The sequence below is a fragment of the Mauremys reevesii genome, linkage group 2, assembly GCF_016161935.1.
Source record: "Mauremys reevesii isolate NIE-2019 linkage group 2, ASM1616193v1, whole genome shotgun sequence".
NCBI lineage: Eukaryota > Metazoa > Chordata > Testudines > Geoemydidae > Mauremys > Mauremys reevesii.
In genome coordinates this window covers 5,028,366-5,041,848 of record NC_052624.1, presented here as the reverse complement: position 1 = coordinate 5,041,848, position 13,483 = coordinate 5,028,366, and the positions used below count along the sequence as shown (strand labels likewise).

Genomic DNA, 13,483 nt, shown 5'->3' with positions numbered 1-13,483 from the left:
AACAACTTTTGTCTTAGCTGAACCATGGTATCGTGCTCCTTCCTTGGGCTTCTGGAGAACAGAAGCCTGACTGGTCCACTTCTTTCCATCTGTCCTCCTAATGAGAGGAGACAGACCTCTTACTAGTTCACTTTGAATGGTGCTTTCCAATCGCACAAAACCGAACAACCTAGCCCCATCCCTTCCCCGAGTCCCTGCCCCCCCCCACATTCCCCCTCCCTCCGTTGCTCGCTGTCCCCCACCCTCACTCACTTTCACTGGGCTGGGTCAGGGGGTTGGGGTGTGCGAGGGGGTGCGGGCTCCAAGATGGGGCCAGAAATGAGGGGTTCAGGATGTGGGAGGGGGCTCCAGGCTGGGGCAGTGAGGGCACTCTCTGGGGGTGCAGGCTCTGGGGTGGGACCAGGGATGAGAGGATTGGGGTGCAGGAGGGGGCTACAGGCTGGGGGCTGGGGCAGAGGGGTTCAGGATGTAGGAGGGGGCTCTGGCCTGGGGTGGGGGGAGTGAGAGCTCCATCTGGGGGTGCAGGCTCTGGGGTGGGACCAAGGATGAGGGGTTTGGGGTGCTGGAGGGGGCTACAGACTGGGGCAGAGAGGTTCAGGGTGTGTGAGGAGGCTCTGGGGTGGGGCACTGAGGGCACTGTCTGGGGGTTCAGGCTCTGACGTGGGGTCAAGGATGAGGGGTTTGGGTGCAGGAGGGAGCTCAGGGCTGCGGCAGGGGGTTGGGGCATGAGATTACCTCCGGCGGCTCCCAGTCAGCAGAGCAGCGGGTGGGCTAAGGCAGGCTTCCTGCCTGGCCTGACTCTGCGCTGTGCCCTGGAAGCATCCGACTCCTAGGCAGAGGTGCGGCAGGTGGCTCTGCGCGCTGCTCTTGCCCCCAGGCACCGTCCCCGCAGCTTCCATTGGCCGTGGTTCCTGGCCAATGGGAGTGCAGAGCTGGTGCTTGGGGCAGGGGCAGCGTGCGGAACCCCATGGCATCCCGCCCGCCCCCAGGAGCTGGACCTGCTGGCCACTTCTGGGGCATGGAACCGGGGTAGGTAGGGACTAGCCTGCCTTAGCTCCCCAGCACCACTGACCTGACTTTTAATGGCCTGGTCGGTGGTGCTGACGAGAGCCGCCAGGGTCCCTTTTTGACCAGGTGTTCCAGTTGAAAGCAGGACACCTGTTTTCAGATTCTTTGGGCCACATCTTGTGACCTTTGTACGTTCTGGCACCTTCCAAAGGCCAGCTTAGATATTGGGCTGGGGCGTGTCTTGTCTTTAAAGATTTGTTTTTTCCTTAATGATTTGTGAAGAGAATTCACACTCCTTCATATTGTGATTAACTTATGTTAGGGGGACATCTAGGAAATCATTTGCTTAACTTGTAAATTATTACTGTTTCAGCCATTCTTGACTTCCTGTGGAATGAGGAAATGAGAGAGACAGAAGGCAGAACTGGATGGTTAATAGGGTGACCAGATGTCCCAATTTTATAGGGACAGTCCCAATTTTGGGGTCTTTTTATTATATAGGCTCCTATTCCCCCCCCCCCCCGATTTTTCACACTTGCAGTCTGGTCACCCTAATGGTGAAGCTCGTATGAGATATATTGCAGGAGCCTGAGAGCACTGATCTGAGTGAGGTGGCAATGAAGCAATGTGCCTGCGTGTCCTGATACAACAAGAAGAATTGACAGCTCTGTTTGTGGAGTGCTGGCAGGGTGTCTGGCTCTGGTGGGCAGCTTGGAGTAAGCAATGTGAGTAAATTGATGAGAAGATAGGTGTTTAAATGGCCTAGTGCAACTTGTACTAACATGGCATTCAGTGGGGGTGCAAAAGGAGTGTAATTGATGTGCTAAGGCAGGGCTGGGGAAACTTTTTGGCCCAAGGGCCACATTGGGGGTTGCAAAACTGTATGGAGGTCCGGGTAGGGAAGGCTGAGCCCCCCCCCCCAAACAGCCTGGCCCCTGCCCCCTATGTGCCCCCTGACTGCTCCCCTCAGAACCCCCAACCCATTCAGTCCCCTGCTCCTTGTCCCCTGACCACCCCTCCCAGGACCCCACCCCTATCCAACCCCGCCCCACTCCTTGTTCCCTGACTGCCCTAACCCCTGTCCACACCCCTGCCCTCTGACAGCCCCCCACCCCAGAATCCCATGCCTATCCAACTGCCCCTGCTCCCTGTCCTCTGACTGCCCCCCAGGACCTCCTGACCCTTATCCAACCCCCCCCCCCGATCCCCACCCCCTTACCATGCTGCTCAGAGTGGCAGGAGCTTGCAGGCGTGTGGCCCCCGGTTGGAGCCAGCCCTGCTGCCCAGAGCACTGGTTGTGCAGCGATATGAGGTGAGGCTGCAGGGAAGAGGGAACAGCAGGGGAGGGCCGGGGGCTAGCCTCCCTGGCCGGGGTTTCAGGGGCTGGGCAGGACGGTCCCACAGGCTGGAGGTGGCCCATGGGTCGTAGTTTGTCCACCTCTGTGCTAAGGGATTAGAGCAGAAAAAGAATGAACAAAATAGTTTAGGATAATGCAAGCCCCAAATGAGTTCCACTGTGACCGTGTCTAACCCTCTGAGATCCAAATTTAGTCTTGGTGTAACAGCTGCCATTTATTCAATGGGAACTGCTTATACCAAGAACTGGATTTAGTCCCAAAGACTATCAAATCTACATAAATTCTACTCATTTACAACACCCACTAAACTTCAGACCTGTGCTAGTCCTAGACTACTATTATTATTTACTATTTGTGTTATCATACTGCCTAGGAGCCTAACAAACACAGACCAATAAGATTGGCTCTACCCCAAAGATCTTACGATCTAAATATAAGACAAGAGAGAACAGATGGTGACAGACCCATAGGGAAATACAAGGAAGCAATGAGACAGTATTGGTCAGCATGATGGGCTATGACGGGTCAGCAACCTTTCAGAAGTGATGTGCTGAGTCTTCATTTATTCACTCTAATGTAAGGTTTCACGTGCCAGCGATACATTTTAACGTTTTTAGAAGGTCTCTTTCTCTAAGTCTATAATATATAACTAAACTATTGCTGTATGTAAAGTAAATACGGTTTTTAAAATATTTAAGAAGTGTCATTTAAAATTAAATTAAAATGCAGAGCCCCCCGGCCAGAACACGGGCAGTGTGAGTGCCACCTTCGGCACCCGTGCCATAGGTTGCCTACCCCTGGTCTATGATCTCAGCACACCAGCATCCTACCCATTCAAGTGTTTTGTGGACATCCCAGAAAAGGAGAAGTTTGAGGAGGGTTTGAAGGAGGATCATGAGTTACTTTTGCAAATGTTTATGGGGAGTTCCTCCCAAGTGGGAGGGGCAGCACTGAAGAAAGCACAAAGGTGCTTGTTTGAAACAAGTGGGTGATGGAGGCGGGTATCCTGGGCCGACTGGAGGCAGGAGTTGACATCTTGATAACAAATGGGAGATGAGTCAGGAGGGGATAGACGATGAAAGGCCTATCCCTTGCACCTATTTGCTGACCAACTTACATTACCACTTATATATCTGCTGACTGTGCTGCACAGTCCCTCCACAAGGGATTTACGATGGAAGCAGAAGGACTGGAAGAATTTAGGGTGGAGACATTATGACATCATATTCAAGCAACCGTCTTCTCATCAATTAAGCCTGAGTGTAGGTTCATCTTGCCACATCTATGTAACATTCTGCAACTTTCAGTTATCGAACGCTAGTTGCTTACCAAGCGTTGAAAAGAGAATCTGCCAGTGTCATCCCTGATGTAACTTTACTGACAAATTTGGCCCCATTTTTCTAATAATACTGTTGCAACCAGCATATTTGCATAGTTAATTACACCAGTCTGAAATGTAGTAATTAACCATAAGCCTTAATGGGTTAATAATAGTATTCATATTGTGCTTTAAACGTGTTCAGAGCACTGTACTGACATTAATTAAATATGCCAGGTTCCCAGTAGTTGATAGCTCACTGGTTATGCTCCTCCCACTGACGACGGAATTTTTTTCTAGTTTTGGCTACCCTAATTCTGGTTCTGATCCGTCTCCCATTGAAGTCAATGGTGAAAGTCCCCTTTGCCCCTCTGTTTGACTTGCAGTGACCAGGTATGCTAGCCATCTGGTTCTCAGGGGGCCCTCAGTCATTTGGTGCAACACTGCCCAGGTAGGGCCAAACCTCACCACCTAGTTTTCCTAGCAGGGCCCCAATCCTGCAAAGACTTACCCATGTGCTTTAAGCATTGCAGGTAATCACATTGATTTCAATGGCTGTATTCAAAGTGCATACAGTTAGTGCCAGGACTTACATATGTGCTTATCAGGAGCCAGCTCTGGAAGGGGCCGAATGGCTGGAGAACTGATGTAGGTGGGTCTCATTTACATGACAGTGTCCAGTGCGCGGTATAAAAAAGGAGGAATAGGAAAGGTCTGGATGATGGGAAATGCTAGTCTCAGGGTATGCCAACCCATCAAACAGGGCTGGATCAAGACCTTTAGAGGCCCTAAGCACTGAAAAGATTATGGTGCCCCCACATATGTAATTCAAAATAAAAACAATACTATACCGTAAAATAAAACTTTATTTTTTGAAATGACACAAAACTTACACGTATGCTGAAATTAAAATAGCTTCTTTCTAGATTTTCTGATTGCAAAATTCTGGATAAGTTTATCGAAGCTGACTCGACGAAGCATGTCCGCTTCCATACACAATAGGGAAAGTGAATCAGTTCTGTCCTGACTCATTGTTGTTCTCAGGGTTTTTTATTCTTTTCAGCTGAGAAAAAGAGCATTCTGCGGAGCAGTTAGTAATCATCAATGTTAGAAAAATACATAGTGCGATCTCTACATTTGGAAATACACATTGTATTCTGCCTTTCAATATTGTGTCATGAAGATCAATGTGACTGAATTTCACTTTTCCTGTTTCATTAAACTTTGTGCGCATATAACCGTGGAACTGCCGTACTTCTCCAAGCAGCAAAGAATCCTGTGGCTCTTCTCCAAGAGATTCATGTTCAATCAATAGGGTATGAGTCAACTAGCTTTTGGGAACCTTGTGAATATTGTTTGTCAGATAAGTCCATATTGTTTAGAAAAGAAATTCTACTTGATACTACTTTGTACACTTCACCTCTCCTCTTCATATGAGATTCATGTGTATCAATTATAGCACAGTTAGTAGATACACGAAATTTGTCTCTAGGATTCAATGCTGTTTCTGTTGCACTGCTATCATTTGCTTGTTTTTTCCTGATTCGCTTGCAGAACTGGGCTTCTTTGTAGTTAGTATCAGGCAAGATCTCTTTTGATATGTCTTCAAATCTTTCGAAATCATTCCTCAAGTGCGTAAGTGGTCTGCTAATGATAGACAGAGGTCTGCACATGTTTTCAAATCCAATTCTTTTTCTTGGAGAGCTTGACTTGTGTGGTAAAAGGGTTGTAAAATTTCATTCCACGTGGTCAACATGAATACAAACTCTAGTTCTTGCATCTTGTTTGCAATGTTTTCTGCCTCTCATATAGTTTTTCCTTTTTGTGATTGGTCTTCAGCTATACTTTCTAATGCATCCACAATCTTTGAGTCGGACTCCAGAATTGCACTTGTTGCCACTGCATGTGCCTCCCAGCGAGTATTAGAAAGAGATTTCAATACACTATAGTTGCCCAAATATGTTTTAAGAACTGCCCATTGGTGTGTTGAGGCAGAGAAAAATGTATAAAGTAACTGGACCGTTGAGAAAAACCTTACTGCTATCGGACAACAATCAACAGCACTGCGGCCAACAAGATTGAGAGAGTGTGCAGCACATGGGATGAATATGGCGTATTTGTTCTGTTTTTCTAAAAGCTTCTTCTGCATTCCTTGATAACGCCCTGACATGTTGGCAGCGTTGTCATAAGATTGACCTCTGCACTTTGAGAAATCTATTTTGCAAACTTGGCACAGATAATGCAGTACTTGATTTGCCATTTCTTCACCAGTGCGGCTTTTCAAACTGAGGAATGTTATAAATCAGTCAACTGGTTTTCCATCTGTGGGAGACACATATCTTAGTACAATACTCAATTGATCAATATGTGAAAGATCAGGCTCAGAGTCGACAGATAAAATGAAATACCCAGCAGTACTTATTTTATTCACAATAGCTGAACGAACTTTGTCACTCATTAGACCAATGAGTTCATCACATATTGTCTTGGATAAGTCTGATGGGTTACCTTTGCCAGCATTCCCATATTTTGAGATATGGCCTGCTAAAAATGAGTCAAACTGAGCCACAAGCTCCAACAATCCCAAGAAATTTCCATTCCCTCTCTCTCTTTTTTGTGCCCCTTGCTTTGCTGGTGCCCTAAGCACATGCTTACACTAAACACATTAAATCTCCGCTGGGAAAGCAACGGCAGACAAGCATTTCATGCCTTTTTCCCTGGATTGCCCTGGCAGATGCCATAGCATGGCAATCATGGAGCCTGTGTAGCCTTTTGTGACTGTCACCGTATGTGGACTAGATGAGGCGATTCAGCAGCGCCCATTAGCAGCATGCTTTTGCTTTTGCATGATATCAGGGATGGTTATCAGCCATATTGCACCATCTACCATACCATAAATTTGTAATAAGATGATTGTGGCTACCAGTACTTTTGCACTGTTCCATTTGCTGCTGAGTCAATCCCTCCTTTTTTATCTAAAAAAAGAATCAGTCCTGCCTAGAAGATATGGCAAGTCCTAGAATATGGGCAAGTCCCTCCTCCTCTGCTGAATATGGCAAGGTGTGTACTAGAGAACCACTGTATCAGAGAACCAGAGAGCACAGCTGCTCTGTGTCAGATCCTGCAGAAATTATGAGCTGTATTCTATTCACAGGGTGCTCCTGCAAACAACCCCACCTGTTGATTCCGTTCTTCCCTCAGCCTTCCTGGGCTACCATAGCATTGTCCCCACTTGTGTGATGAAGTAATAAAAGAATGCAGAATAAGACACAGTGATTTGTTAGTGAGATATGAGTGGAAGGCAGCTCAGCTGCCTATGATAGTCAGACAGGACAGTAAAGGAGTGTGTGTAGGAGGAGCCCAGCCCCCTCTGCTAGTTCAGGGGCACTTGAATCGGGGCTGATGGAGCTCAGCCCCTGTTTTCTATGACGATGATGGTTATCAGCCATACTGCACCATCTACCATGAAAAATACCAGTCCTGAGTGCTGCAGCATCGGGTCTGCAGCAGCATTCAAAGAGATAGGGACACATGTGTTAGAGAAGAGAGGATACACTGTGTTTGACCCTAGAAGCATTTGGAGCTCAGCCAGAATGCAAATAACTGCAGGAACTGTTCTTTATTTTGATTTTTAACTGCGCTGGGCAAACAGGAAATATTCCTCAGATTGCTGTCCAGGACCAGGCCTCAGTCTGCCTATTGGGTAATCCAGCCCTGCCTACAAGCATTCCTAGGGCACAGCTGTGGCACTGCCACTGCTGCCATGTAGACACTTGCTCCAGTGACAGGAGGGGTTTTTCTGTCGCTGTAATAAACCCACCCTCTTGAGAGGCAGTAGCTAGGTTAACAGAAGAATTCTTCCGTCAACTTCGTGGTATCTACACCAGGGCTTAGGTTTAACTATGTCACTCAGGGGAGAGAATTTTTCACAACTCTGAGGAACATAGCTAGGTTGACCTAAGTTTTAGATATAGACCAGGCCTCAGCCTGAAGAGGGAGACTGGCTGGCCCAGCTTGCACTCTCAAACAATGAGAATTCTCTGGTCCTGATTCCCCACTGCCCTGCACCTTGTGTAGTATTTACCCCAGTGCATAGTGTGTGTAAAATGCTACCAAATCAGAATGGTGTTTTTATACTCCCTTTGCATGGGGGCAAACGGCACAAGGGGCTGGGCAGTGGTGAACTGGGCCTGATGGGTGAGTTCTGTTAGTTCTCCCTTTCCAGGGTACAGTGTAGTGGCGGGGTTGTTGTTTCTGCTTGTACTCTGGAGAGAGGAAGGGGCTGGCTGGGGGAATCCTTCTAAAACAAGATGAAACCCCATATCAAGGGAAGAATAGTATTTGGTTGGTTTGTTTGACCTACCTGCACTACAGATGAGAGGAAACCCACCTTGCTACCCTTTCCTATAGCTCTGATGGCACGTCAAATGGTGTCCTGCTGCAGATTATCACCACAGGGTTCTCTTTTTGATTCCCATCGGAAAACTCTGCCACTTGCAGGGACAACTACTTGGCCCTAATGTCTTTCACTCAGCACTTGAGCATAGTCCCTCGCTAGAAGGCCCAGATGATGGTTTACTTAGACTTTGTTTTCTTCCATCTTTCCTTTTAAGTTCATTTATGGAATCAAATACCACAGCTTCCCTATCATTACTGAACAGCGCATCATGGCCAAAGATGGGAGGTTGGAAGATCTAAGAGAACTAGCAGCTGGGATTACCTCTCACAACTGGCAAACAATTTTACCTCCTAATTTGTGACTAGACTCAGCTTTTGGATTGTATCTGGTGAACTTCCCTTTTCAAGAGGGTTTTTTCTTTACATAGTATTGCAAAAGCTGCCTGACACCATGACCTGGTGGTGATTTCAATTGGGCAATAAAGTGAAATAAATACCCATTCAACTGCTTTTAGTTATTATGGCCTTGAATCAGTCACTTCATCGCCTTGTGCAATTCAGTTGGAAAGTGAAGTTTAAAAAACAAAAAAACCTATCTGGATACCAGATGTTCTGTCTGAACAAAAGCTTTCCTGGGTGGGTACATGTGCAGAAAATGTTTATAGATATTATACTGAATGTAGTTAAATATACCTCTCCATCCTAGTAGGGCTTTTGCAAGAGAGTCAGATAAAGGAAAACTGGGAGGTCTAATTTGTTTGCACTTCTGAAGTGCCTTGAATAAATTGCATCCTCAGAGGCTATTAAATAGTAGAGTCATATGAGTGAGAAGTAAAGTACTGTCATGGATCAGCCATTGGTTAAAACATAAGTGCCTGAAGTGTGGTTGTGTACTGATCACCTCTTGGTCACACAGTGCTATCTCTGATCCTTGTTTCCAGCTACTTAATTGCATGGAAAGGCAGCTAAAAATACATTAAATACCTTCCTAACAGTCCTTTTTCCATGGAAGCAACTGCTATAGTTGCCAAAGGGATGTTATGCGATTACTAATGGGAGTGGAGGTGGCTTATGTGATCATAAACAAGAGGGAAGTGTCCATAAGATAATGCCCTTTAAGATGTGCTCCACACTAGGCAGAGAATTTGAGAGTCCCTGGTAAGATCATTGATGAAGAATGGTCCATTTTCTATCTAGACATTTGCTAGTTTTGAACCAGCAAAGCTCTTAAAGATGTGCTTAACTTTAATTACATGAGTAGTCCCATCAAAGTCAATGAGACTTAAAGTTAAGCATGTGTTTTTGCTGCATCAGAGGCTATATGAATAACAAGAAAATCTGCAGCTCATTAGGATAAAAATCTATAAGGACTATAAACCCTTGTATTTCAGAACATACGCTGACCTCTTACTGCCCAGGGTTGGGAAGATACTGCTTCCTTTGGCATGCAAGGCCCTGATCCGAAGCCCTTTGAAGAGTCTCATTAGTGCACAATTGTCCATTAAGGGACTCACATCCATAGACTCTTTTCAAAGTGTTTAGAGTAGCAGGAAACAAATAGTGCAGCCCAGCTGCTGCAAAGGGGAAATGTATTATTGAATCACCATCTCCGTTTAATACTGAAAAGCTGTAATTGACTGAATGCAACTGAGAAGAGGGAGATGAGAAGTGTCAGTGGTGGCTTACTTGTGAGTCGTGCTAAGTACTGAGATGCTGCCACTCACATAGTGACTTTTAAAGGGCTTCCGTGTATGTTAAAACAGAGTGGCTGGCAAAGGTGGCTCCTTGCACTGCATCAGGTGTTTCTGCTGTTCATGCAAATGACAGGTCTATATGATTGGAGTATGGTGCACGTGAGCTGACTTCTCTTGTAGCTTCTTTGGAGGTTATTTTTAAACTCAAACTCTCTGTAGGGCATAAATGTCCAGTGCCCTCAGGTACAGTGTAGCTTCTTGAGAAAGTATTACATGAACTGGGCTAGTTGAAAGAGCTTGTGGTTTTTTTCTCATAGTTATGTAAGTCTTGAGAACTGAAGCATTTTTGTAATTGGTGAGTGGAAGGCAGTTTCCCATTCTGGTCTCTTTTTCATACCACAGCTGCAAAAAAAACAAATAAAAAATCTTCACTTTCTTTAAAAGGGTGTTGTCAATAAGTGGAAGCCTCAGGGCAGCAAAACAAATCATGACAAGCATGGAATTCTGCAGCTCCACTTCACCTCTCTGGAGTGGTTAGGCTGATGGTGACATAGGCAGAAGCAACAAACTCTAGGTCATACCCTGTATCTTCTGAGTTCTCCAGTCTGACTCTACTTCACTGCGTCACAGAATCCCACATCTGCTCCTTCTGTGTAAATACCAAACAATGAACTGTTAGTAAATGTGACTGAAAAGACTGAAGAACTTAGGGGAAGTTGAGTCTGGTTATCTTGCTGGGAACCTCCCTGATGTGCTGTTTGCAGGTCGGTTTGTCTCATGTTCACAGGACTCTGTCATCCAAGATGCTCTGTGAGGCTTCTGTTACTCACAAGTCTTCAGTGGCTGGAAGCCCAGACGGAGCTTTCTCAGCAGCAGTCATCCTGTTGAAACGGGAGGAAATCTCACCCTGGCTATTTCTTCATCAGATGCCTTCCAATGTCTTTTATTCCTAATCATATTTCTTCCATAAGTAAAACTTTGACTGAAGGGCCTTCATATCTTCCTCCCTTTCTTAAGATAAGCATGCCAGCTGCATCATGTAAGAAAGCATCTGTTGTTAGCTTCCCACCCAAGGTCAAGCTATCTTGGCTCATGCAACCTCTAATAATTCTCCTTAATGCCGAGGACACAAATTATGAAGGCCTGATGGGCATTGCTGAGAGCAACATTGCTGAGAACATATTGTTGACTTATGTTCTTATGAGAGTTTTAGCTCCATCTTCCCACTTTCCTTATTTGAGGTGATGATAGGGTGCCCCAAACTGGCATAGGACGAGGATTCTGATGGATCTGAATTGGAGGATATCCCAAAGAAAGTACCTGAGCCATCTCATTTCCCTGATAGAGGAACTGCAAGTCATTTATGTAGGAATATTACCAGCATTCTTAGCCGGTGAGGTGAAAGTCTTCTATCTCTGGGGAGCTTGCCTTCATCTTGGCAGAGAAGGACTCTGACTTGATCCCCCACCACTCTCCACCAATGCACTCAGTAACACCTGGGCAATACTTGAAATTGCATTGGCCTTGCTACCAACTTAGCGAAGTTCTACCAGCACTTTGCTGCTAAAGCAAAACTCTGACCATCAGCCCTAAGTGACCTCCCACCCTTCTGAAGGCATGCCACTCCCAGAAACCTATTGGAAAAGAAATCAGGTCCTTAGCAGAATGACAGGGAGAACTTGTGGCCTCCTCTATGAAAGTGTCTCATAAGTTGTGCCTTGGGACCTTGACCCTTTGTGATCTGATCTCTTATATCCATGTCTTAAAGCAAAACTCCCTCCAAATCTATATCTGCCGTACAGTTACTATCACAGTTGTAAGGAGTACCCTCTGGACATGTTCTTAAACTCATGGTAAATGTCTTTAGCAAAATTGGAAATGGAGAACTTTTATTCCAAAATAAGTGTCCACATCCAGACATGCACTGAAATAACAAAGTATGTGAATTAAAACTGATAGAGGCCTTGTCTTCACAATTTGCCTGGATTGCGTATGGAGTCTTTTAAAAAAAAAAAAAAAATTGGTGTTACATTAGCTATGTGCCAGGTGACTGGTACAGAGGCTGATTTAAGCAATAGGTTATGTACCACAGTACTGAAATTTCGTATTTGAGTTGCTTCAGAACTCTTGGATTAATACCATGTGATCCTGCTGATTTATTACCGTTGAATTTATCAATTTGTTCCAAAACCTCCTCTACTGACCTCAGTCTAAAGCAGTTCTTCAGATTTGTCACCTGAAAAGAATGGCTCAGATTTGGAAATTTCCATCACATCCTCTGCAGTGAAAATCAATGTATTTAGCTTCTCCACAATGGCCTTGTCTGTCTTGAGTGCTCCTTTAGCACCTCGCTCATCCAGTAGCCCAACTGATTCTGGTTCCTGTTTCTGATGTACCGGTACTTAAAAATGTTTCTGCTGTTTAGTTTTTACGTCTTTTGCTAATTGCTCCTCAAATTCTTTTTTTGGTCTGCCTAATTATACTTTTACGCTTACCCAAGTTTGTTCCTTTCTATTTTCCTCAATAGGATTTTACATCCAATTTTTAAAGGATGCCTTTTTCTCTCTCTTTCTACTCTGTTTAGCCATGGTGGTGTCTTTGTCCTTTTTTATTGGAGTATACTTTTAATTTGACCCTCTATGGTGGTTTTTAAAACATTTGCTTGCAGGGATTTCACTCTTGTAACTGTTCCTTTTTAATTTCTGTTTAAGTAGCCTAATGTTTTTTGTAGTTTCCTTTTTTTGAAGTTAAATGCTACTGTGGTGGGTTTCTTTGGTATTTTCTTCCTTACAAGGATGTTAAATTTAATTACATTATGGTCACTATTACTGAGTGGTTCAGCTCTAGTCACCTCTTGGACCAGATCCTATGCTCCACTTAGGACTAAATCAAGAATTGCCGCTCCCCTTCTGGGTTCCAGGGCTAGCTTGCTGCTCTAAGAAGCAGTCATCTATGTCTAGAAATTTTATCTCTGCATCCCGATGTGAGGTGACATGTACCCAGTCAATATGGGGATAGCTGAAATCCCCCATTATTATTATTATTGGGTTTTCGTGCATGTGTGTTTTTGTAGCCTCTCATTTTTTATTTTTTTTGGAGAATTTCACAATCACCATCACCATCTTGGTCAGGTGGTCAGTAGTATATTCCTACTGCTATACTCTTATTATTCAAGCATGGAATTTCTATCCATAGAGATTCTATGGTACAGTTTAACTTAAGATTTTTATTATATTTGACTCTCTGCTTTCTTTCACATATAGTGCCACTCCCCTGCCAGCATGACCTACTCTCATTCCTATGTATTTTGTACCCTCTTATTACCATGTCCATTGATTATCATTGTGCACCTAGTGAATTGGCACATGAAGGAAAGCCTCCCTTGAGTTGACTGATGAAAGCTAATCTCCCTGGCAAATCGCTGCCGGTATCGACTTCAAGGTCTCCATCTTGAATCTGGTCCTCCTTATGAACTTGTTCAGGTGTTCAGTCCAACACCGCTCTAGCCTCCCGGATCTCTTGGGTACCAGAAATAGGATTGAGTAATGGCTGGAAAACATCTCCTCCGCCTCAGGAACTCTCTATTATATCTATTTGCAAATGATTGTCTGTGGTCTTCTGCAGATTTGAGTGGAGAAGGGAGAAAAGGATGGTTCGGATTCTTTGATAAGTTTGCCATTCCTTTGTCGAACCATATCCAGGACCCA

General features: G+C 45.0%; 1 protein-coding gene across 1 annotated transcript in view; it reads left to right on the top strand.

The window, feature by feature from the left end:
* Nucleotides 1-1,647: 1,647 nt before the first annotated feature.
* The window catches only part of LOC120399493 (tubulin delta chain-like), a 32,231-nt gene continuing 20,395 nt past the window's right edge, over nt 1,648-13,483 (top strand). Inside the window, exon 1 of the mRNA XM_039527775.1 lies at nt 1,648-1,733. Within this exon, the coding sequence (XP_039383709.1) occupies nt 1,732-1,733 (2 nt within the window). The 5' untranslated portion in view covers nt 1,648-1,731. The remainder of the gene's footprint in view (nt 1,734-13,483) is intronic.